General features: G+C 70.5%; 1 protein-coding gene across 1 annotated transcript in view; it reads right to left on the bottom strand.

Moving 5' to 3' along the window:
- The window catches only part of LOC131277827 (BAH and coiled-coil domain-containing protein 1-like), a gene marked incomplete at its 3' end in the record, with an annotated part of 42,810 nt that extends 17,943 nt beyond the window's left edge, over positions 1 to 24,867 (bottom strand). Inside the window, 2 exon segments of the mRNA XM_058292927.1 lie at positions 6,752 to 6,931; positions 24,839 to 24,867. Of these exon segments, the coding sequence (XP_058148910.1) occupies positions 6,752 to 6,931; positions 24,839 to 24,854 (196 nt within the window).
- Between the last annotated feature and the right edge of the window lie 8 nt (positions 24,868 to 24,875).

Below are 24,875 nucleotides of genomic sequence, written 5' to 3'. Positions count from 1 at the left end.
CCCCAGAAGGCGTGTGCGCGGGAGACCAGGGCCACGCACTCGGATGCGGCCTCCCGCCTGCCCGAGGGACCCCTCCCGTCCACAGGTGCCAGCCTTGTCCTCTGGGAGACCCCCAAAGGCGAGGTGTGTGCAGGGCTTACTGCTCGAACCCCGAATCTGACACCTGAAAAACAAGGTGGCCACGGTGGCTTTGTCCTCGAGGGGCGTCTAGGAAGGGAGCCCTGGGCCAGGAGGTGCCCCAGGGGGGCTGGGAGGGGAGCTGGAAAGGAGGGGGTGCACCCGACTGGACCCCAATGCTGCTGAGAAGTGGGGGGGACCCCACGTCAGGGCCAGCCTGAGGTCTCGCCCGGGTGGTGGCCAAGGCCTGAATGTCCCCCACCCTGGCTGTGCTGTGTCACGCCCGTGACGGCCACAGCAGGAGCCTGGGGCGCGAGGGGGGCAGACGACCCCGGGGCCACCCTCTGGGGGCCTGAGGCTGCACTGGGTGGCGGGGTGGTTCCTGGCACCCAGCACGGCGAGCACGGGAGGGTGAGGGGCTGCAGGGCCAGGCCGAGCGGGATGCATTGGGCACCCACCGGGGGTGCTCTGGGCAGAGCAGCAAGAGCACAGGTGCTCTGACACTGTGGCCCCCCAAGTCCAGACGGGGCGCCCTGCACATCTCCTGCACCTTGGCCTCGGTGGCCACCCTCTGCCTGCCTGCGCAGCTCCATCTGGGGGGTCCTGGGTGGCCCCGTGGATGGGCTTTCCAGGCCCAGGTCCAAGAAGGCTGCCCCGCAAAGGGGCATCCAGGACGGGGGTTCCGAGCCCACTGGTGGGGAGCCCCGGGACCCCCGCTTGCCACGTGCAGCCCTGGCCACCTGAGAACCTGGGAGGCAAGCTCATGCTCGAGCCCGGGTCCTGTCCCCAGCGGCGAGGACGGGGGCTGGCGGCGAGGGGCCGGCCGGCTCCTGCGGCAGGTGCTCTCTGGGCTAACCTCGGCTCCTGCGGTGACTTGACCGTGGTGGGGAGGGCTGGGTGCAGGCCTGGCGAGGGGACACCGGCTGAAGCAGCACAGCTGAGCGGGGACGGCCACGGCCCAGCGTCCCCTGGGCCCCCTGCTGCTCAGCAGGAGTCTTGCCGTCCTCCTGCCCCAGACGCCCATTTCCCAGGCTGGACCCCTGAGGCCCCTCCCCTGGCCGGGACCCCACCCATCTGCTTTCTGCCGGGGAGCAGAGCTCGGCTGCCCGTGGGATGGGCTCCTTCCCTCTGGGGGTGGCGCAGGGGTGGACGGCCACGTCTGAGCCCTAGCAGCTGGGGGGTGGGCTCAGGGCTGCAGGGGGCAGAAACCTGCCGGGGGCCCACACCCCAAAGGCCTCCCGGCTCCCCCATCCCACCTCTGGCCTGCCCTTGGCCCAAACTCTGGGACCCCAAAGAAGACAGGGGTTGGGGCTGGAGAGGAGAGAAAGGGGCAGATGGTGGGGGTGGGGGGGGGGCCGCGGGGGGTGAAGGGAGTGAGGAGAGGGGCTGGCAGGGCGGGTGGCAGTGTCCCCCGCCCCGGCGACTGCAAGGCCCCTCTCTTCCCCCCCACAAGACCACGCTCTCAACTGAAGAAGAAAATAAAAACGATTTTATGAATCAGAGCAGCTGTTCCGAGGCCAGAAGCCAGGGCTGCCTTGGCCGGGGAGCGCCTGCGTTCCTGGGGGAGGAGGGGTCCCCAGCCGGGCCAAAAGGATGTGATTGCCATGGGGGCTCGGGAGGGGGCCGGGCAGGGCCGGGCCCGCAGGCGCTCGAACCCAGAGCCTCCCGCACCCCAGCCCTCCTGGGGATCCCCGGCCCCCGCCTCCCCACCCAGACGCTCACACTGCGCGAGGACGCCACCACCGCGCCTTCTCAGGTGACAGCTCCAAGGCCCAATCAGCCACCTGCCCCGGGTCATCTTGGAGCAGGGGGCTAGGTGCAGGGGGTGCGGGGTCCCACGGGGGGCCAGCGCCTGCAGAGGTGACGGGAAGGCCCAGCGGGCCGGCCGGCAGGGGAAGCGCGTGCGGGGAGTCCGGGCAGGCGCCCACCAACTTGGGCCTCCCGGGTCCCCTGCCCCCCGCCGTGTCCAGACAGGCCAGAGGAGAGGGCGGTGGCGCAGGCAGTTGCGGCCAGGCGGGAGTGCGCAGAGCAGAAAACCAAGACCGGGGCTGGGGGGGCGGCGGGGCAGGGCAGGGGCCGGCCACGGGGCTCCGGGGTGGGGGGGCTCGGCTCCGAGGAGGGGTGTGGGCACCTCTGGGGCCTCTCAGTGGAGCCCGGGGCCTCTGCGAGCCAGATGGGTGGCCAGGCTGCCGGGAGCTGAGGCCAAGCAGCCAGCACACCGCTGGACAGTGAGTCCCTGCCGGGTCCCCTGGGGCGCCTCTCCTCCAGTTGGCGACCCCGGCTACGGATGCCCATCGCCCCTCAGCCAATGGTGGAGCATGACCCGGGAAACAGCACCGGCCCACACCGATCCACTGCCTTGACCTGCTAGAAAGTTCTCCCCACAGCTGAGCCACGAGCGCCTCCCACTGCCCCGCGCCATGGCCTGGGGCGGCCAGCAGGGCCCAGCGTCAGCCTCCGGGGGCCACCTGCCGAGGCTGCCCGGGCTTGCACGCAGCCTGCCCGAGCCAGGGGGCCCGAGGCCCTGGCCGGCCTCAGCTGCCCAGTCAGGTCAGACCTGCCCCGCGGGCTTGGCGGCAGCAGGGACAGCTCCCCCCCGCCCAGAGTAGCCGCAGCCACCCATCTCCTGCCCGCTTCGCCTGCCCCCACCTTTACTGCGGCCATGATGACCCCCTCACTGGGACCTGGGCATCACTGCCCTGCCCACATGTCCAAGCAGCCCCCACCGCTGCCGCTGGCCCCTTCCCATTTATTAGGAGCCTGTCCTGCAGGCTGGGCCCTGGCACCTGGCTCTGTCCAGCCAGGGGCTTTGCCTGTCAGTGGGCTTCGCCTGTGGCACACAAGTCCACCGATAACAGTAGCCACACAGAGCTCTGGGTTAAGAAAGATTCTGAGGCTGCATCTACCTGGAGCAGGGAAAGAATGGCAATCGGCTAGTGAGGTCTGCTTTGGGCACAGGATGGGCAGTGGCGGCAGGAGGCCCCTCCCTCTGGTGGTGCGGACGCCGACTGGGGGGGCCTGTCCGTTGGGGGCAGCCCTTCTCCCCACCTCGGAGGGTCCCAGAAGCCCACCTGTGACCCCTGGCCTCGGAGCAGCCAGCTCGTCCTTGCCGGCCCAGCTCTCCCCCGACCTGGGGGCAGGGAGACGGGGTGGATGGCCTGCAGAGCTTCTCCTTGGGGCACCCCATGGACATGGGGCACCTCCCCCGGGCTGGCGGAGGGAGAGCACCCTGGGGACCCCGGAGGTCCCGGGCTGGGGCTGTCATAAGGCCCTGCTGACCATTGAGGAAACTGAGGCTCAGAGAGGGGCAGAGCTGAGGAGTCAGGGTAGAAAACTTGGGGCCCAGGGCAGGGCCCGGGGGAGACTGCTTCTGGTCAGTTCCAGAAGGACAGAGCTGGAGGAGTCCCCGGGGCCTCTGAAGGGCCGGCGGGGGCCGGGGGGCCGCCTGTCCCTCACCGACACGCCCCGGGCCCCCTCCCCAGGAGCTCTCGGCGTCGGCAACGGGCAGCTGGAGGGACGTGGAGGAAGCTGGAAGCTCCCTGGTGCACCCCCTGCCCCCCCAGCCCCGTGAGTGGCCCACTGGGGAGCGGCCGCCCCGGCCAGGTGGGGCTCGGACAAAGGGGACGGCCAGGCGGGCAGCCAGTGCTGGCAGGGGCACCGGCGCCGCCCGCGGCTCCCTGCAGGTGGCACAAGAGTCCACGGCGGCCGGCTGCGCACAGCGGCGCCCCCGCCCCCCCCAGCCGAGCCCCCGAGGAACAGAACCGCCTTTCATCAGCCCCGTGGGTGGCCCGGCGGGCAGCTGGGGGCGGGGGAGGGGCCACGGCTGACAATGAGAGCAGCTGGGCCGCGCCCCGCCCTGCCCCTACCCACCCAGGCCAGGCCGCCTGGACGCACCCGGTGTCCGGGGCCGCTTCCGCCGCCCACCCCTGCCCCAGAGCACAGGGGCGCAGCTTCCGGCGGGACCCCTCGTCTGGGGGAAGCTTGGGGGGCCGGGAGGCCTGGAGGCTGCACAGAGGCTCCGCCGCAGGCCAGATGTTCGGGCAGCGCCCCGGGCCCCGCGGGGCCGCCCAGAGCGCCAGGCCGCCCGGCTGGGAGGGCAGGAAGCCCCGGCCCTCCGCGCCGACCGCCCAGGCGGCCCACCCGGGCCCGGCCCCTGCTCTCCAGCCGTGTCGCGTGCCCCCGCCCCCCGCCTCGCTGAACACACACGGCAGAGGAGCAGGCCCCGGCACGCGGGGAGCCAGCTGGCACCCGGTCAAACGAGCAGCTGGGCGGGCCGCCAGGGCTTGCTGCCAGCGGGCTCTGCCACTTGCCCCTGCCCCACCCCGCCCGCCGGCCTCGGAGCTCCCAGCTCCCGGCGAGCAGCCGGCACCCCGTGGCTCATCGGGGAGCCGGGCTGCGGCTGCCGCGCCGGGGCGGGGGGCAGGGGCCCGGGGAAGGGAGATGTGGAGTGGGGAAACTGAGGCACGGGCCTTGAAGGGGCTGAGACGTCACTGCGTTCACGGCACGTGTGACCCCCAGACTGTTACCCCGAGCAGGCGGCAGGCAGCGCCCCACCCAGGGGCCGCCCTCTCCCCGATGCCCCCCACCAGCTACAGGTGGGCCCTGCAGCCTGCCCGGGGCTCCAGAGCCGGGCTGGGGGCTTCCGAGGCCAGAGGCCAGACGCCGTCTCCCTTCGCCCGGTCACAACTGCGCCTGCCAGCTGGTCGTCCACCTGTGCCTGCCACCGAGCCCGTCTGACACACGTCTCCCCTGCTAGACCGTGGGCACGCAGGGTAGGAGCCACGCCCCATGCCCAGCAGGCGCCTGGCGCCAGCACGCTCGGGCTGGCTGGGTGGCCGCTGGCCCAGGGGCTGGCACCAAGCGCAGCCTCAGAGGGAGATGGCCTGGGCCGCCGCGCGCCGGCCCCTCTTCCTGCTCAGGCCGCCCTCGGGTGCAGAAGGCAGGGTAGGTGTGGGTGCAGGTGTAGCCAAAAGCCCCTGGGACACCCCCAACCCTGGCAGCCCCCCGCCCAGGCGGGCGGACTCCTCAGGGCTCCAAGGAGGCTCAGCCCCCCAAGCAGGGTGGAGAGACAGTGCATGTGGCTGCCAGCCGCTGCACCACAGCAGCCGTTGGCACAAGGGGAAGTGGGGGCCTGGAGGCCGTTGAGGACGCTGTCTGCAGCCTGCCTCCCACCACCCCCTCCAGAGCAGCCCCCAGGGGGCGGGGGGCACCTTCTCCCCGGGGCCCAGAGCAGGTGGCTCTGCCCGCAAACTGCCCTCCTGGCCAGTGGGTTCCCTGAGGGTGGGAACAAAGGGGAAGGAAGAAACGTGCCTCTCGCGAGGGGCCTTTGGGGGGGTCCCAGAGGACGAGCTGGTGCCGTTCCCAGGGCCTGGCTGGGGCCCACGGCTGCAAGGAGGGGAAACTGAGTCAGCCAGCCCGGGCGATGCCCCAGGCACCTGCGGCTTGGCCAGGGCGGGGCGGTAGCCGTTACTTCTGTTGTGGTTACGCAGACACCTGCCGGCATCCCCCGCTGTCCCCCACGCCTGCTGCCCCTCTCCCGCCCGCAGACGTCCTGGGACCTGTCCTCAGGCGGCAGAGCGGGCAGCAGAGGGTTGAGCGGTCCTGGAGCATGTGGGGCCCCCCACGGCTGCCCGGGGAGCTGGGCTGCGTCCCCGCCGGCCAGGAGGCTGTCACCGCAGGCGGAGGTGAGCCTGGCCCGGGGCCCGCTGTGCCTCTCCCGGGGCAGGGAGCGCCTCCTGACCGCGCCTGACGTGAGCGCCCCGCCCAGAGCTCGGGGCCCAGGTCATTTTAACCGCTGTCCCTCACTCGTCACCTGTCCTGTTTGGAAAACAGCCCCTTTCTTGTCACACAAAGAGAGGCTCCTCTCACGCTCCAGCGCTGGGCGCTAATCTCCCCGCCTGGAACGCGGCGGGCGGGCGGGCACCCCGTGTGTCCGCCGCGCTCTGTAAACACGATGCCCGGCAGTCATTGAATTACGGCAGCGCCGGTGCCAGGAGCGGAGAGCCCTCTGTGCCCACTGCCAACTGCAATTACCGCTCCGCGTGCCAGCGCCGCCAAGCGCTTAACCCTTCCTGCGCCGTGGGCAGGAGGGAGGCGGGAACGCCAGCGGCCACGGGCCGTGGGACGCCGCTGGGACCGCCAGCCCTGAGGGACAGGCGGGCAGTGGGGCTGGGGGTGCCCACCCTGGGGAGGGCCACGGGTCGAGGGGGGGACAGGGCGTCTTGGCAGGGCCTAAGAAGTCAAACCGCCGAGAGAGGGGTGTGTTGTCCCGGGCACCTACCATGAGCCCCGGGCGGCGGCCCCGGGGAGTCCGGCGACCTTGGGGGGCCCCTGTCCTCCACTGGGCCCCCGCGGCAGCCGTGCGTGTCGTCGGCGCCCCACTCCCCGCCCCTCCCGGCTGCCCATCTGGAGCCCACGCCTCGCGGGGCAGCCCGTGGCAGGCGCGGCCCAGCTGTGCGCCACATTTCCTCCCCTGGCCCGCCCGGCCCCGCCCCCGCGCTTCCTCCCGCCGCCCATCTGGAGCCCACATCTGGCCTGGCCGGGTGCCAAACGGGCCCCGCCCCCCGCTGCCCACCAATTACCACCTCGGGGGGGGGGGGGGGTTCCCCGCAGGCCGGCCCCGCCCCTGCCTTACCTTCGTGGGAGTGGGAGAACCAGATCTGGGAGGCGGCGGGGTGGGAGCCACGGTAGGCCTGCTCCGAGGGGGCCGGGGCGGGGCCGCTGGGGTGCGTGGAGGCCGCCGGGCGCAGGCTGCTGCTGAGGAAGCTGCCCATGAACGAGGAGGCCGGCGGGCTCCCCATCAGGCGGCTGCTGGCTGTGGACACAGGGCAGGGCGTCAGGGCGGCTCCGGACTCGGGGCGCGGCGAGAGCAGCAGCCACCGCCCGGGAGCCCATCGCCCCGGGGCTTAGTCTTCAAATGCCCACGAAGCCAGCGGCCCCCACGCGGTCACGCTTAGACCCTTGGCCGTGACCCGCTCCCGTTACTGCAAAGGTCCCAAGAAGTGGCACCTGTGTCACGTCACCTCCCCCATCACCACCGCCACCCAGCACCCCTTCTCCATCGTCCTCCCCCATCGCCCGCCGCCACCACCACCTCCTCCATCCCACCATGCCCACCCCCCACCACCTTTATCTCACCGTCGTCACTACCCCACCTCTACTGCTACCACCCCCACCTCTGCCACCGTCATCACAGTCAACGCTGCAATCAAAAACCGGGTGTCAGCCTTGGTGCCCAATAAACACCAGGGCCCACGGGAACAAACCACCCTGCAGGTGGGCCTTCTCCTCGGGGGCAGGGCACCCCGATTCTCCCACGCCGAGTCGGTGGCCCCGAGGCCTCCCCGACCCCGACCGGCTCGCGGGCGGCCCTGCCCACGTCTCCCCAACAGGTGAGGTGGCGCACGCGGGTCAGCAGGCCCGGGGGGCCCTGTCCCTCCTCCGCTAGCCTGCAGCCACAGCCACCCGGAGCCACGGGGGGCCGGGCCTCCCTCCGCATCGTCCTGCAGGACGGCCTCTCCCCGTCCAAGAGACTGGTCAGCCGGGGGCGCCCTGCTGCCGGGCGGGAGGAGAGGGAGGGAGGCAGGCAGAGCAGCAGGGGCCGAGGCCGGCTGTGGCCCCACGATCTGCCCTCAATATCCCGCCGGTGTCCCTTCAGGTGCAGAGGCCAGAGCCCCCCAGCCCCCCGGCACCCGGGAGCCCAGCGCGGGCAAGCCGGCCCCCGCATTCGGGAGGGCCACGTGCAGATTGCACCTGGGGAGCTCGCTCCCCCCAACGGGCCGCCCCAGCACCCTGTCGTCCCTTCCGTGGGCAGCAGCCTGGCCTGGGGCCACTGGGGCCAGGAGTGGGGGTCCGGGGCCCACAGCCCCCTGAAAGCACCTGGCCAGGGGCGGGTGGAGGGGCTCTGGGCGCCCCGGGGCCGCGGCCTGAGGTGAATCAGGGCCGCCCCTCCTCGGGGGGCAGGGGACCCTGGGGTGTGGATGCCTCATCCCACCCGGCCTCCAGCTTCCCAGACGGGGGTGACTCAGCGCCACGGGTGAGAGGGGCTGCCCCGGGGAGCCTGGGGGCGGGGTCGGCCCCCGGAAGGCCGGGTCCTCCCTTGCCCGTGCGTGACCGAGGCCCGCCGGCCACAAGACACGCAGCCTCGCGCCTTGGGCCGGCCGCGGGTGGGGGGAGCAGGGCCCCCCGCGTGGGGGAGGGGCGAGGGTGCCCCCTGCGCCCGGCCTCAGCACGGCCACCCGTGGGCGCGCCCCGGGCGGGCGCGGGGCTGGGAAGGGAAGCGGGGCGGGCGGCTGCAGGTCCCGCGGGGAGCATGCCTGTGGGATGAGCCGGCTTCCTGTCGCCGCCCCCGCCCCCGCACCCTCCCAGGGAAGTCCCGCCCGCTGCAGGGCCAGTGGGAAGCGGCCCTGTCCAAAAGGCGCGGCTGGAGGGCTTTCTCACGGCTGGGCCGGCACCCCCCCCCCCCCCCCGCGCCTGGGGCTCCCCCACCCAGGCCAGGGCAGGGCGGCAGGCGCAGCTCAGCAGCCAGCCAGGCCCTGCCGAGCCAGGGAAACCGAGGCACACGGGTGATGGGCCACAAGCCACCCACGCCCCCCGGGCGGGCGGGGAGCAGCTGGGTGCACCGTGGAGACCTGGTGGGCCCCCGTGGGCTCTCAGACCCATTCCCACACACCCCAGAGGCCTCCTGCTGCGGGGGCACCCAGCCCGGGCCCACCGAGCCCCCACCAGCCTGCCTGCGGGCCTGACCTTTGAACCGCCTTGAGCCAGCGGGTTACAGGGCCATCGAGGCAGGGACACGGAGCCTGGGAGACCCTGTGGTCCTGAGCGCCGCGCTAGCGCTGGGCGTTCCCCGGCACGCGCCCCCCTGCTGACACACGTGGCTCTGGGGAGGCCCCCCGGGGGTGCCCTGACGGGCAGGCAGGGGTGCTGAGGCCCCTCACCCACCGCTCCCTGGCACCCTGGCTCCCGGGGGCCTCCATGCCCCTTACACGGAAGGGCTGAACCTCTCCGGCACCCCGGGCTCGGCCGGAGATGGACGCAGCCGACGCTCCCACAGGACTCCCCGTCTTGGCGCAGGTGTGGGGTAGGGGCCCCCCCAGCACCCTGCCGGCCCCGAGCCGCCCAGGACAACCCCAGACAGAGCGCCCCGCTCCCAGTGGTCACCTCCACCCCTGGGCGTCCGATGGCGCCACGCCTGGCCAGCGTGGCCGTCCCTCCTGGGCGCCCCCCCCCCCGCCGGCCAGCAGCCAAACACCAGCCGGAGCCCGCGCAGCCGGGGAGCCGGGAACACCTGGGCCCGGGCCAGGCCGGGGCGGGGAGCGGGCCAAGTCCGGCCGGGAACTGGCCCGGGGGCTGCCCTCCCCTTGCCGGCTAGCGCCACGGTGAGCGGCCAGGGGGTGGACACGGAGCTCCGGTCCTGCGCAGGCACCTTCGCGCCGGGGGCTTCACGGGCCTGGGGCCGGCTGCAGGGCGGGCAAGGGGGCCGGGGCGCCGAGGCCGTGGGGCCCGGCGGGGTCTGATGAGGCCTGCCCACTCCCGGGCATCGTCCAGGACGCCTGGTCCCACCGCGACGAGCCGCCCACCCGCCCACTGCCCCTGGGTTCTCCGGCAGCCAGGATACCGCACAGGTTGAGGATTTTCCTGGGGGACGGACCCGAAAGCCGTGCGAGGGGTCACGGGAACCCCCAGGCCACGGGGCCCCTGCAGCCCCCTCCCCATTGCCCCCTGCCCGCCGGGCCCCAGGGCCCCAGGGCCCAGCTCCAGAGCCGGCTCGGCCCTGCCGGGTACACCACGAAGGACCAGCCTGGGCACTGGGCTCGCCCAGAAAACTGCTCTGGAAGCCGGGGCGCCCGGGAGGGCAGCGGCCCCCTGCGGCCCAGCTCCCACCTTGGGGGCGCCTCCCTGCCAGGCTATGGCCACCCTGGACATGGCTGCAGCAGCCACTCCCTTCTCGACTGCTGGGGGCCACCACAGAAACGGGGTGGGGGGCGAGAGTGCAGCTGCGTACTTGGAATCCCGACCCCCGGGCGCTTGTGTGACCCCCGAGCCCGCCCAGCCCGTGCGTCCCTGGACACGGCAGGGGAGCCGGGCCTCCTCCTGCCCACCTGTCTGCCAGTCCACCTGCATGGCCAGGGTGGGTGACAGGTGTCGGGGCCCCCCAAGGGCCTTGAGGACACTGCAGCGGGGCCGGGGGCACTCGCAGCCCGGGGCCCACAGGGCCACCCCCTCGTCCCCTCCCAGGCCCTCGATGCGCAGACCAGAGGCCACCTCGCGTTCTGAGCCCACCGTCGCCCCGACTGCCCCGGCTGGCTCCCACTGAGGCGCGGGCGGGGCCCAACGGGCAGGGCATTTGTTTTTGGTTAAGGAGCCACAGAACAGCCGCCGCCTCTTCTGGAAACTACGAAATGGGTTGTAAAAAAAAAAAAAAGCCTCTCCGAGAAGGCCGGCGGCCCTGCGCAGGCCACGGCGCCCACTCCTTCCAGAAGCCCGGCTGGCGGCGCAGCTCCCCGCTTCCCACGGTGCTCCCGGCTCCTCCCGCGGCTGGGGCGTGCACCCGCAGGGGACGCCTGGTCCCGGGGGGCAGTGCCCTTCTCCCCCACGGCCAGGCCCGCGGGAGCTGGGCTGGACTGGCGGAAGCTGCCCGGCCCCCTGGCTGGCCGGCGCCTTCGTCCCCTTCCCGCAGCCCCACCTGCCCGGGCCCCCAGCGTCCAGAGAGGGAGGGCGGCCAGGCCGGGTGGGAGGGCGGCCAGGGACCCCCGCCTCTCCCCAAAAGTCCAGAGGCGGCCTTGGGGGCCACCCGCGCGTCGCCCGTAACCCCCACCCCTGGGGGTGCACATGGCTGTGACTCCCCAGCAGCCGCAACTGGGCGGCAAGTGACCCACTGGGCCGCCCGCACCGAGGCCCAGGTGTGCACGTGCACGTGGGCCCGGGCTGGCAGGGCCCGCGGGCCGCGCAGGTGTGTGTCCTGGGCGTGCGGGGGCGATGAGTGGCACAGGCTGGGCGTGTCCCCGCGCGTCCCCGTGTGTGCGCCTCTGAGCGCACGCTCACAAGCCGCGGTCTGCCCGCGGCAGGCGTCACCTGCGGCCTCGGCTCCCAGGGCTGGCGGTCCTCCGGGTGCTCCCGGCTCAGCGCCCAGGCCGCCCCACACCAGCCCCAGCGAGACGCACCTGCTGTTGGATCCACCCGGCCCCCCTTGGTGCACCGGAGGGAGCCCTGGGCAGACCCCCGCCCGGACCCTGCCCACCTCCCCCCCACGCGTGGGGGACGCCGGGGTGGATTCGTGGTGGAAGGAAGATGGGGTGCCCTGGCTTCGGCCTGCACCCAACTAACCCCAGCACCCCCAGGCTTCCTGCTGGTGGGGTGTGGGGGAAGAAGAGCCTGAGCCTGGATTCTGGGGTGCAGCTGGGCCCCGCCCCTTCCCACATCAGCCTAGCACCCCTGCCGTGGGAGCAGGGACCCCCGGCTGTGCGCCCTCTCGGCCTCAGGTCAAGACTTGACGGGGGGGTTCCATCCCATCCCTGGGGGGCCAGCCTCGCCCAGGCACTCTGAGCCCAAAACTGCCCGGACACGCAGCCACCCCTGGCTCTGCGCGCCGGCCCTCCCCACTCGGTCTCCCCGCCCTGGAATGCCTCTTCCCCATGGGACCCCCACCGCCAGCAGGTGCTGCCGCCCCCGGCTCCGCGGAGGGGGCTGTCCCAGAGGAGGAAGCTGGAGGGGCAGCGAGGAGCAGGGACGAGAGGGCAGTGGGGGGAAGGGGCCAGAACCACTGGGGGGCTGAGAACGCCGAGCCTCGGCCAAGTGCCTGCTCCCTGCCCGGCCTTGCCCCGAGGCGTGGGGCAGCTAGGGTGAGAGGCGAGCCCCGAAACGCGCACGCATGGCCCAGGACACCCTCGGGCTGGCCCCCGGGGCCTCGAGGAACCCCTGGGGCGGCCTATGGGCAGTGGCTGTCGGGCCATAATAGGAAAACTATGTGGCCGCTGGGCTACCCGACCCAATGGACGCGGGAGAGCCTCAGAGGCCCCGGCGCGGGGCCCGGGCCCACCACCAGGAGCCCAGAAATAATAACAGAAAAGGAGAATCGGATACAAGTCTGGTTCCTATTAAAAGGGTAAATTTAGCCCTCGGGCTGGGGCGGCGGGCGCGGCGGCCAACGCTCCCCACGGGCCGCTCCGGGGGCCTCTGGGCCCGCTGAGTCAGAGCCGCCGCGCCAGGGAGGGGCCGGTGGCCACGGCTAGGGCCCCCGCCTTCGGTCCTTCACGCCTCGCCCGGGCAGCGGCCCTGCCGGCTGCCAGGACACCCCCGGGGGGCAGGGGGGCCGTGGGAAGGGGCCCACGGTGGTCAGCTCGGAGGAGCGCCCCGGGCTGCGGTGCGCCCCTGCCACCACCTTGAAAGACGCCAGCTGCGACGCGGGCAGATGCCCGGGTCTGGGCACGCGGTGGGCTAGGTCCCAGGTGAGGCGCTCGGCTGGCGGCCCCCGACCCGCCCTCTGCGCCCCTCGATCCCGCTGCCCCAGCCCGGCCGTGGGGCAGGGTGGAGGAGGGGCGGCCGGCCGGCAGGAACCCAGGCTGCCAGGCCCACCCGCCACGGCTGGACCCCCCGGAGCTGGGCGCCGGGCAGGCCTTGGGGGTCGGGGTCCTGGACGCAGGAGTGTGACAGCACCCTCCTCTCGGCCACCCCGGGCCTCGCCATCTCGCCGGTCGCCCCACCCCGCTGGCCCTGAGGGCCATTTCCTGGGCAGGGGGACGAGATCACCTGCTGGGCTCACCACCTGCTCCCCAGCCGGAGGCGCAGGGCTCCCTGCAGGGGCTGGGTGGGGCTGCCGGTTGCGGGCACCCTGTGCAGCACCCCGTCTGCCCACGTTAGACCACAGTGCCCTCTGAACGACTCCCCACCCAACCCCTCCCCAGCCTCCTATTGTCCAGTCTGCACTCAGCACCCAGAGCCCTGCACCCAGCACCCAGAGCCCAGCACCCAGCACCCAGAGCCCTGCACCCAGCACCCAGAGCCCTGCACCCAGCCCTCAGCTTGGAGAGAGATCTGCTGTGTCGGCAAGCCCGCGCAGAGCCATGGGAGGGCAGGGTGGGCAGGGACAGGCTGGACGGCCGGGCCCGTGAGGGCCGCGCCCCCGGGTGCTGCGCCGCAGCTCGCCGCTCCACGGCTGCTTTGGGCTGGGGGGGGGGCTTGGGTCTGAGAGGACGGAAGGGAGGGTCCCTGGGGCGAGGTGGCTCAGGCTGCAGGTGTCCTGGGGCGAGGGCAGGGGGCAGCCTGGACCCTCCCTGGAGCCCCGTCCACACGCGACCCTCCGCTGGCCCTCGCCTCCTGCAGGGGCGACCTGGGCACCCAGCCCCGGGACAGCGGGGGTGGGGGGAGGAAAACTGACACGTGGAGGGGTGGACGGGCTCGGGCTCTCCTGGGTGGGGGTCCTGGCAGAGCGGGTGGCCTGACTCCGACGCAGTGTCCCCACTGAGGCCTGGTCAGCAGTGTGCCCGGGACCCCCCAGGGAGCCCACCCCTACACGTCACCCCACCTTCCCAGGGCTCGCAGGGTCAGGGGGGCGCCCGTCGGCGCCCTCCCTCCCCCTCAGGCTCCACAATGGCTGCGGGCGGGTGGGGGATTTCACAGGGGCCCTCCTTCTTCCTAAGGCACCCCTGCTTTTACAGACCCCCACCCCTCCCACCGCAGAGGTAAACCCCCTTCGCCGTCTAAAGACGCTCGACGAGCGTGAGGAGAAGGCAGCCCCGTCCTCCGGCGTAGACTCAGAACCCACGCGTGAGGCGGCGGGGGGCGCGCCTCTGAGACAGGGCGGCCCGGGGCCCGCCTTCAGGTCGGGGGAGCCCAGGGCACAGGGTGCGGCGGCGCCCCAAACGGGCCAGGAGCCAGGCCGGCAGGGCTCCCGGTGGGGACGGCACAGAGGAATTCCTCACAGCCCCGGGACAGGCCAGGGCTGGCCCAGGGTGCGCCCTCGGCACCCCGACCCCTGCCAGAGGGGGAGGCGGGGGGCTCCACGCAGGGGGCCAGCTCCGGACACTGAGCCCAGGGGCCACGCGGCTAGCGAGCAAGTGCCCCCGGGTCCTCTACCCTCCTCTGCAAGGGGCTGCGCGGCAGGCGGTCAGCCTGGGCCCTGGGCAACTGCAGACAGGACGGAAGGGGGGCCCAAGGTCAATGCTGGCCGGGCGGCCCACGGCTTGAGCCGGGGCCAGCAGTCCTCGGAGGACCTAGAGGCCACAGTGGGCCCCCAAGGGTAGCATGGACCAGCCAGCGCCCCAAGCCGAGACAGGGCCTGGGCGGGTAGACGGTGAGTGTGGGCCCGGGTGGCCCCATGACCCCGGCCACAGGCCGAGGCCTGAGCTCCATCCAGCGATGGAGACTCTAACCCAACCCATCATCAGACCGACGGTCACTGAACCACTTCAGCAGCCCCTCATCCCTGCCCGGACCTTGCACGGCACTCCAAGACGGCCTGTGGGCCACGGTGGCCGCCCTCATGGCCTCGGGGCTCTTTTGGGCCAACGTGCTCTGCCTGTTGGGGACGGGAGCCATGGACAGCAAGTCCAGACTGGGGGTAGGGCCCCGGGAGGAAACTAGACATTTGGAGGGGGCGGCCCCGGACGGCTCGTGGAAGGAAGCCGGGGCGGGGAGTGGGACAAACCCACGGGGGTCTCCTCCCGGCTGGCACTCAGGTCAGGGAGGGCGCAGGCCGCAGAGGACGCCAAGCGCGGGCAGCGCAGGGGGCGGCCGCAGCCACGGCAGGGGCGCCCTGGACCGGGAGGGCAGCCTCGAGGAGGACCCTCCGCGCTCTGGCCCTCCCTTTGAGTGGACCGGACCTCGACGGCCTGTTCCGAGAGGGGGAGAGCCAAGGGGACAGCCGTCACTTCCGAGATCAGGGTACAGCAAGACCCTGGCTCTCCCGCTCTGAGGGAAGCTGGCCACCACGTGAGCTGCCCGAGGAGAAGCCTACGTGGCCAAGAACTGACGCCTCCAGCCAGCAAGGACGGGGGGCCGTGCAGGGGCTGGGAGGGATCCCCCGGCCCCTTGATTGCAGCCTCCTGAGCGACTCTGACCTGAGGACCCCAATTGCCGGCCCATGGAAACTGAGACGACAGAAGTTTGTTGTTTAAAGCCACGAGGTTTGAGGATAACTTGTTACACAGCAGTAGCTAACTAATGCGTGGAGAAAAGAGGGGACTTTGCAGCATTTCTTTGGAAACCAGACCAATGCTCTGGTGGTTCAGGGAAGACTGAGGGGAGGCAGTAACTCAGGGAGCGGGTCAGCGGTCACAGATGAACTTGTCACCCCTGACTTCCACCGGCCAGGCCACTGGTGTCGGCCAGTGCCACAGGCCCCCGGGAGGCTGTGCCTGTCTGCAGAGGGGGCTGCCCCTCGGCCCTGGCCAGCGGAAGTCAGGTCTGCTTTTGCAGAAGAGTCGCAAGTTCAGATGCACGTGTGGACCCCCACCCTCTAGGACGACGGGGTAGGTTGCTGCTGCTCCGACGTCCACTCCAGGGCACCCCCACTTCTGTGCCAAAGCCCAGACGGCTGCCTCCGGAGCGGGGGGCCCCAGCTGCCGGGCGGCTCGGGTGGGGGCTGATGACGCGGGGAGGGGTACGAGGAGAAGCTGCACCGGGCGGGAGGGGCACAGGGGGCGCCGGCCAGCTCTGTCCCCAGGCCTCAGGGGCGGCCCCGGTCCCCTCCTCTGGGAGGACACCCCCCAATCCGTCCTGGACCCTCCCCCAGCCTGGCCCCAAGAGCCCACAAGCCGCAGCGCACGGTGCCCCGGCCCGGCCCGCAGCCTGCGAACCCCCGCGGCGTGGACATCAAACGCGCCCCAACGCGCCTTGCTCCCCTCCAAGCCGGGGCCCGGGCCATGGTAGCCCAGGCTGCCCCTCCCCTTCCGGCTCGCTTCAGGGGCCGTGTAGCCACCTCCCGAGGGCCCTTCCGCCGTAATGACGTGGGTTTCTGCTAAGGATGTACAAACCCCCTGCGTGCACGGGGGTGGGCGTGGCCTCGCGTGAGGACTTTCCGCTTCCTTCGATTTTATCCGTATTCACCCTCAGTGGAGCTTTTTAACAGTTACCCTAAAGGAGCACTGCAATTTAATTTAAACGTAATTTTTGTATTAATTTAAAATAAATTAAAAGTTTATTTTTAGGATACCCACGGGGAGACAAGTCTCCAAGAGAGGACAGGCTTCCCACACCGCCCACGAGGCGACCCGCCGGCCACGGGGTCTGCTGGCCAAGTGGCCGGTCACCCAGGAACGGGCCCCCTGCCTTCCCCCACGCGGGGCAAGGGGGCCGCCCACGCAGCTCTGATGGCCCATGGCCTGCGAAGCCCCTGGTAGGCACCCCCAACCCCAGCCAGCCTCGTCCACTCGCGAGTCCTCTTGGCGTCCCCCCCGGCTCCCCTGGAGGGGGCCCCGAGGTCTGAGCACAAACATTCCCCGAGGGCCCGCGATGATGAGCCTGAGGCTGGGGCAGCGGGAAGGGCTGGGAGGTTCAAAAGGATCTGGCCGAGGGAAATGGACGTGGCTCAGCTGATGGGGCGTCCACCTACCACACGGGAGGTCCGCGGTTCAAGCCCCGGGCCTCCTGACCCGTGTGGAGCTGGCCCACGCGCAGTGCTGATGCGCGCAAGGAGTGCCCTGCCACGCAGGGGTGTCCCCCGCATAGGGGAGCCCCACGTGCAAGGAGTGCGCCCCGTAAGGAGAGCCGCCCAGTGTGAACAAAGTGCAGCCTGCCCAGGAGTAGGGCTGCACACACGGAGAGCTGACACAACCAAAAGAGACACAGATTCCGGGCACCACTGACAAAAATGATCGCCTCTCCCACATTCTGAAAGGACCCAGGATCAGCTCCCGGAGCTGCCTAATGAGAATACAGGGAAGCAGACTTGGCCCAGTGGTTAGGGCGTCCGTCTACCATATGGGAGGTCCGCGGTTCAAACCCCGGGCCTCCTTGACCCGTGTGGAGCTGGCCCACGTGCAGTGCTGATGCGCGCAAGGAGTGCCCTACCACGCAGGAGTGTCCCCCGCGTAGGGGAGCCCCACGCGCAAGGAGTGCACCCCGTAAGGAGAGCCGCCCAGCGCGAAAGAAAGTGCAGGCTGCCCAGGAATGGCGCTGCACACACGGAGAGCTGACACAGCAAGATGACGCAACAAAAAGAAACACAGATTCCCAGTGCCACTGATAAGGACAGAAGTGGCCACAGAAGAACAAGCAGCGAATGGACACAGAGAGCAGACAACTGGGTGGGGGCGGGGGGAAAGAAATAAGTAAAAAATAAATCTTTAAAAAAAACCAAAAACCTGGCTGAGAGGTGTGGGCTGGGAGCAGGGGGCCGCGGGCGTGGGCGGCGGCGCTGGGCTGCCCAGTGCGGGATGGGCGAGGGCTTGAGGCTGTGGGGTAGGGAGGGCAGCGGCGGGAAGGCCGGCAGGGACACGTGCCCCCGAGGTGCCGCCAGCCCGCAGTGCCTGCCGCCCACCAACACGTCCTTGCAGGCTCGGGGCTGCGCAGACAACAGATGCGGATGGGGGGTGGGGCAGGGCGGGGGCCGGCGCCCACGACCCTCCTCTCTGCCCGGGGGGGGGGGGGGGGCAGGACGGAAGTGAGGGAGGTCCACGGCCTCAAAGATCCCCCACCTCCGGGGGGAGCAGTGAGGAAGAGCCCCCCAGCCGGTCCCCCCGCCGCCCTCCTCCCCGGGGTCTCCCCACCCCCTCCTCCACTGAGCCCAGGCCTGGCCACTGGGCGCTGCTGGGGACAGGTTTGGAGGGGTCAGCTCATGGGCAGACCGGTGTGCAGGGCACTCTCACCTCTGCAGCCCAGGCGCAGAGGCACATGCAGGGCACACGCGTGCAGAGTACGTGTGCAGAACACACAACACACAGGGAATGCACGGGCAGGGCACGTGTGCAGAATGCACACACGGAATGCACAGGCACACAACACATGCAGAAGGATAGCCGTGCAGAACACACGCGTGGCGTACCCGTGCCTGGGCCCCCACCGCTCCTCTCCGAGCACCCCTGCGTGTCACCGGAAGCCCCGTCTCCCCATGGGACAGCCCTGGGACGCAGGGACTCTCCCACAGAGGATGCAGAGGTTTCTGAACCGGGAGAAGGTGCTGTCCCGGCCCGGGCAGGGTCACGTGGCCCCACAGGACAGAGGGACGTGCCGGGGGTGCCTGGGGTCACGGGAAGCCGGGGTTCTCCACATGGGCCCCACGGCTGAGCTACTCGGGAGGGCAAAAGGAGCCACCATGACTGTCCAGCAGGGTGGGCCTGGGCCCTGGCCTCTTTGGTAGGTGCCCAGGGCACCGGCCTGGCAGGGGGAGGCCGCAGGGAGCAGGACAGCGTCTGCGCAGCCGAGGGGGCGCGCAGGTGGCTGAAGGGCCGGGAACCTTCCGGAATGAAGAGGGCGAGGGGCTGGCGCAGGGGGCTGCCGGGCCCCAGGGAGGGCCAGCGGGGGGCCATCTGCAGGGTCTGGGGTTGGAGGGCAGGTGGGGTGGGGGGAGGCAGGAGGGCCCCGGAAGAGGAGGCCACACGTGGGTTTCCCCGGGGGCTCAGTGGGGAGCGGAGCTGCTGGGGACGGGTGGGGGGCGGGGGGAGGGGGGGAGGCGGTCCTGGGCACCCTGGGTGCCAGGGAGGGCAGCTCCAGCGGGCGGTCACGGACAGCCCAGCTCCCTGGAGGCCGGGCGTGAGGCCGCGTGGACGGACGGGCTGTAGGCCCACAGGAGCCCCCAAGCTGCAATGCGAGAGGCCGCCAGCGCCTCTGCCCGCAAAGGGGACACGGCGCGGCTAGCGGCAAGTCCAGGAAGGCCCTGCCTGGCAACAGCCTCCCCGCAAGCCGCCCGGGTCCCCCCAGGCTCTGCCTCCTCGCCCGCCATCCCCATGTGCCCTCCCTGGGTCGGCTCCCCCTCCCGGGGACCTGCCGCTCCTGTGCCTGCCCTTCCGAGGTCCCTGCGGCCCCCTGCGCAGGCCCCGCCACCCCCAGGACAGAGGGTCATCCAGCGGAGACCTGGCTTTCCCCACGAGGACGACGGCTGGGAACTTTGGTTTCCACTTCAGGGTTCTCTCCCCTCTAGTGGGGTGTCCCAAGAAGGGGCTGCCCACGGGTGATCCCAGCCTGCAGCCCAGGGGCCACGCCCATCAGCGCCCCCTCCCATCTCGCAGGGCCACCCACTCCCCCCAGCTCTGGCCCTCCATCCTGTAACCAGAGTGCCTGCTATGTACCCAGGGGGCCCGGGGGGGATGAGACACATCTGAGACCTGGCTCAGGGGGCCACCGGGATCTCGGCATCTTTGTCTTTCCTTCCTGGTTCCAGATGCCCAGTAGGTCCGTCCTCAGTAAATACCCAGGAGCCGGGGCTTAAAGAGACTGGAATCTTTGTTGGGGTGCCCTGGGAGGAGGGGAGTGGGCGCAGCGAAGCCACCCCGCCCACACTTCCTGGCCCATCGGATCCGGAATCTAATCTGCCCGACAGCTGCAGGGACGGGCCGTGGATGCCAGCCCGCGCTCCCAGCTGGGGCGCAGGACGCGTCCCTGCCGTGCCAGGGGCCCGCTGCACGGCCTGCGGCAGCTCTCGCAGGCCGCCGGGCAGCCCCTGCCCCACCCACCGCCCGAGCCCCCCAACCTCTCCCGAGCCCGGCCCCTCCTGCAGACCCCCAGGAACCGGCTCCTCGTATATTACCAGCACCGGGGGGGGCCCCCTGACAAATAGGCCTGCGTGATCTAAGCGTATATTATCCCATAAAAATGTCAGCGGGCAGCGCGTCAGGGCCTGCGGTGCTCGGCCCCCCCGCAGACGCAGGAGCCCGGCTGAGGACCCTGCCCGGGACCCCGCTCCTGGGCGGCGAGGCCAGCTCTGGGGGGAGCAGTGAGGCCCCAGAGGGGCCCCAGAAAGCCCAGGGGGCGGTCCCCCGACAGCGGGACAGGCCGAGGGCCGGCGCGCGTTTTCCGCAGCCTGGGAGCTCTGCCTCGAGGGGACCTGGGAGGGCCTGTTGGGGGGGCACCCTCGGGAGGCCACCTGCTCCAGGCTGCGTCCCCGGGGGGCAGAGGTGGGGACCAGGGCTTCCCCCAACGAGGCCGGCGGGCGCCTCTGGCCTGGGGGGGCGGCTTTACGCCGGAGGGGGCCGGAGGACGAGGCGGGCAGCTGCGGCTGTTCGCGGCGCCAGGGGGGCAGCGGGGGGCCGGGAAGGGCTGGCGTGGCGAATCCCGGGGCAGGAATCCATCCCGACGTCACCCAGGCCGGGGACGCTGGCCGGGGTGGCCGGGCTCTGCTGAGGAGGCCACAATGAAGGGGGCCCGCGCCACGGGCCGAGGTCGGGTGGCCTCCCGAGGACCCCCCAGGGGGCCCTGCCAGTGACCTACACGGGGTCCCGAGGGGCGGAGGGGCCACCCCCGCTTGCGGGGCCTGACTTCAGGTATTTACGGTAGGGGAAGAGGCCGGCCGAGCCCCCCGGTGGCCACCTGGCTCAACTCCTGACCCACACTTGGGAATTCCCAGCTCCGGGAAGGTGGACGGCCCCGGCCAGGGGCACTCTGGGAAGTGTAGTCCTCTGGCAGGCACGAGGGCCTGCTGGGATTTCCGGGGGCCTTGGTTAAGGAAAACCAGAGGAGGAGGAGAGAGCAAGCCGGGAAGCTGACCCCTGGCCCGGGGTGGAAGTTTAAAGCTCTTGGGAAATGGCTGAATGAAGACCACCACCACCCTCCGCCGCTGCCAGAAAAGCCACCCGCCAACCCCATTTCCCAGCCTCAGACCACATCCCCGATGGCTCCCTGGCAGGCCTGGCACTCTTATTTTGGTAGGGAGACCTGGGGACTACCCAGAGAAGGGGGACCCCGACCAAAGTGCCCAAGTCAAAACAAGTGCTCGAAGCCCACCCCCCACTCCTGTCCTCCTCTGGCCCCTGCCCCCTGATACCGAGAAAGGGGGTGCCCGGCAAGAGCCGGGGGCCTCCCGGCGTGCCGGCGGTGCATCCCGTGGGCGGCTGGTACATTATTTATGCTCACAGCCTGCTCTGATGACATATGTAAGTTGACAGCGAACATCCTATCAACTTGCTGGAGTGTATCTTGATTGCTAAAACACACTCTTAAAGGTGTACGATCATTTATCAAATTAAAAGAGCCGTTTGGCGCCCATTCCCTTCCCGCTTTCCCAGGGATCCCCCCACCCTCGGCAGCCGGGCACCCCAGGCTCCGAGCCCTCTCCTCACCCCGCCCCAGGCCAGGGCCAGCCCGCTCATCGCCACGAAGTGACAAACTGCCAGGAGCTCCACCAATTAAATTTAAACTCATGCAAAGCTCAGTGGCTAGTAAATTGTTATTTTTATTAGCTTGAACCAAGTTCCCGTAAGAGAGAAAGTCAACTTGCTCCCATGAATGGCTCTTGTATAATTTATTTAACTCCGCGCTCTTTGCCAAAGACGGGAATATTTTTAGCTCGTTCTGTTGTTGGATTTGGCTTTTTTATGTGTGTTTCTGGGAGATATTTTTAGCCTCGGCGTGTTATTCCAGCAGGCTCCTCTGCGATCTGCCCTGCCCCGAGCGGGCTGGGTTGAACCCCGTCTCGCAGCGAGAAGGAGACTTCTAAGAATAACCGGGGAGCGTTTCGGGGTGCGGTGTTTTCCAGGGCAGCGGCTGTCTGCTCAGTGCCCTGGCCGCACGTGACCTGGAGCCTCCGGGAGGAAACGCGGAGTCCCCCGAGAGGCTGGCCCAGCGCGGTGGCAGCGCCCTGCGCCCCACGCTCCCAGGGCGGGCAGGCCGGTCCCCGCGTCCCCACGCGCCGGGGGCCCTGTCCCCCGGAGCAGGACAGGGAAGAGTCTCGGGAAAGTAACTCTTTTCACACCTCCTTAACGTTCGTAACTGTTGCAGAAACACTCCATCGCGTCATGGAGCTAATGAGGTATTTACGAAAATGTATTTTTTTCCCTTGGCAAAAAATATCACGTGACCAGGGAGGGGAAAGCTTTTATGGGGTCTTTTCACACCGAGAAATTATCTCTTTTCTCACTGTAGTTTTCAAGAAGGGCAATGGGAAGCCCTTCCGGCAGGAAGGAAGTTTCCAGTTCTCCCAGCCGGGCCTGGGCTCCCCGTTTCCTCCAAACAGCCCCAAGCCCAGCCCGGGGGGCCGGGGCCATTTACACCCCACAGAGCGGCGAGGGGGCGGGGAGGGGCCGCCGAGGGCGCTCCCCCCGAGGCCCAGGCCCGGCAGGCGGGGCGGCACCGAGGCGCGGGGGCTGCGGGCGGCGCGGGCAGGGCTGGGGCCAGCTCCCCGCGGGTTCTCCTGCCCCTGGCCCGACGTGCCGCCTCGTCCGTCGCCTCCCGCCCGCCTGCAGCCGAGGCGCCTCGCGGAGGAGGCTCGCCAGGCCCCGCCGCACCTTCCCGGGCAAGGCGCGGCCCCCGCCCGGCCCCCCGCCCCGGCCCGCCGGGCAGCGCGGCACTTTCGTTTTGAGAAAAGCGCTGGGAGACGCTCCCGTCCTTCTGCCCGGGGCCCCCGGGGCTGACGGCGAGAAAGCACTGGGGGTGGGGCAGGCACCCGGAGAGACGGCGCCCCGCAGCCCCGGCCGGGGGCCTCCCCGCCCCCGTGAATGCGGGGAGAAACCCCGGAGCGACCTCCCCGTCGTAGGGCAGTGGGGGGGCCTGCAGGACCCGGTGGGCCCATCCACGGAAACGGGAAGGAAGCTGCTGCCGCGTGGAGACCCGCGCCCGCACGCACGGGGGCTTTCTCTCCCTCGGCTGCACTTTGTCCCTCCTAGGCGACCTCACACAGGAGAAGGCCGAGGCCCAGGCGTCTGGGGGGTGCGGCTCCCCCAGAGGAAAAACCCGGGCGCTGGGTCTGTAAAAGCCCCCCCATGCCGCAGGCTTCCCAACAACCCCGAGGGGCGCTCGGCTGCAGGCGCGGGCTTGCGGGATGCCCGCCGGCCGGGCCAGCTTCAAGCGGAAACAGGCCGAACCCCTGAGAGCACAGTGGCTCCTCGGGCGTGTGCCTCCCCCCAGCAGGAGCACGTGGCCCTCCGGCGCCCACTGAGGGCACCCCACGGGGCGCCCATGCCCTCTAGGGCACCCTGTCAATGGGGGAGGCCAGGAGGGTCTGGGGTCAAGACGCAGCAAGGGGCCCAGCCCGGTGCAATTTCTCCCAGTCCTCCGTGGCCTGCACCGGAGAACCACGTGGCCAAACGGGAAGAAACTAGACAAAGGTCCGAGGACCCAGGCCACACTCCCACCTGCCTCGGCTTTGCCTCTGTCTGGAAAGAAGGGCAAAAAGGGGCCACGGTGGCCGGCCAGGCCCTGGCCGGGCGGAGGGTCCCCCAAAGTGCCCTGAGCTGGGCGGAATGGGGCCTGGCCGTGCCAGGCCAGGCACGGGGGCTGCTACCTGCCGGCTGGAGGGCGCGGCCCGGTTTCGGGGGTGGGGGGGATGCAGATGCTCCCTCCCACCCGGGCAGGCTCAGCCTCCTGGCCTAGGACCAGGGGAGGGGACTGGCAGGCAAGCCCCCCGCCCATGGCCGAGCGGGGCAGCATCTCCAAGACAGGGCGGGAAGAGAGACGCTTAGTAAGTGCAGGGACAGCAGGGAGACTAGAAAATCACCAGCTGCTCAGCCAAGCACTTTTGCTCTTTCTCTTTCAGGTTATAAATCTCCAGGCGGAGAGAGAAAGGAAGAGGAAGAAAGGAGGAAGAGCAGGGGAGAGAAAAAATAAAAAAGCGTGGTCCTGCAGAAGGCTGAAGGGCAGGAAGCGCTGGGGCAGGGGCGGCCAGGACAGGGTCCCAGGGCCCCTCCATCCCGGCTGGCCCCAGCTGCTCTCCGAATCCCCTTGTGTTGCAAATGCAAGCGCTCACTAGTAATTAAGCAACGCGGGTGTGTGTGTCTGTTGTGCAGGAAATGCACACTCTCCTTTTCTGACGGCCGGCCCTCTGACATCCCCCGGCCGGCCCCCAACTGCCCTCCTTTTTAATCCACACACACTAATTGCAATCCCATTAAGGCAGATATAATTTTATTAGTATTCACAGTTCATCAAGCTAGCAATAATAACCGTTACCGCCAAATTTAGAAAAAACAAAAAACAAAATGCAAACCTTTCCGATGTGGAAAAGCAAACGCTACACAAAAGCACGGGGAACCGCAGGAGCAGCCCCAGGCGTCACCCCTAACCCAGCGCCGCGCCCCGGCTCTAAACGAGTCTCCCGCCCCCCCACCCGGGACGGTTCTCGAGACGCGGGTCAGTTCGCTGCGCCCGGGATTCTCCGGCGACGGGAGCGGGGAGGACGTGGGCGCGGCGGGCGGCGCGCGCGCGGGCTCTGTCCTCTTGGAGCAAATTCCCCCGCGCACTCGCCTGCACCGAATCCCGAGCGCGGCCCCGGCGCCACCCCCCGCGCCGCCGCCCAAGCCCGGGCCTGGCTGCGCGACCCGCGGGTCGCGGGCTCCGAACACGCTGCGCTCCGGTCCCGCTTCGCCCGGCCCTCGCGGGAGCCCCGAGGCGAAAGTAAACGCCTCCCCTGCAAAGCCGTCCTCCGCCGGGCGCCCGCGGGCTTCAGAGAAACGGGTCCCGCTGCGCCGCGCGCCGCCCGCGCGGCCACCCCGGCCCGCCGCCCCCTGCACTCTCGCCCCCTCCCCACGGCAGCGCGGGGTCCCCACGGAAAGCCCCGCGTCTCCGGGACGTGCGGGCGGGCAGGAGGGGTCTGCGGGACCCCTGGCGGCCGAGGTGGGGGCGGGGGCGGACTGACCTGTGTGCGAAGCCATGGGCAGCGGCGACGGGAAGTA

Source organism: Dasypus novemcinctus, unplaced genomic scaffold, assembly GCF_030445035.2.
Source record: "Dasypus novemcinctus isolate mDasNov1 unplaced genomic scaffold, mDasNov1.1.hap2 scaffold_545, whole genome shotgun sequence".
Classification (NCBI taxonomy): domain Eukaryota; kingdom Metazoa; phylum Chordata; class Mammalia; order Cingulata; family Dasypodidae; genus Dasypus; species Dasypus novemcinctus.
Note: the sequence above shows the minus strand (reverse complement) of the source record. Positions and strands in the feature narration are given on the sequence as shown.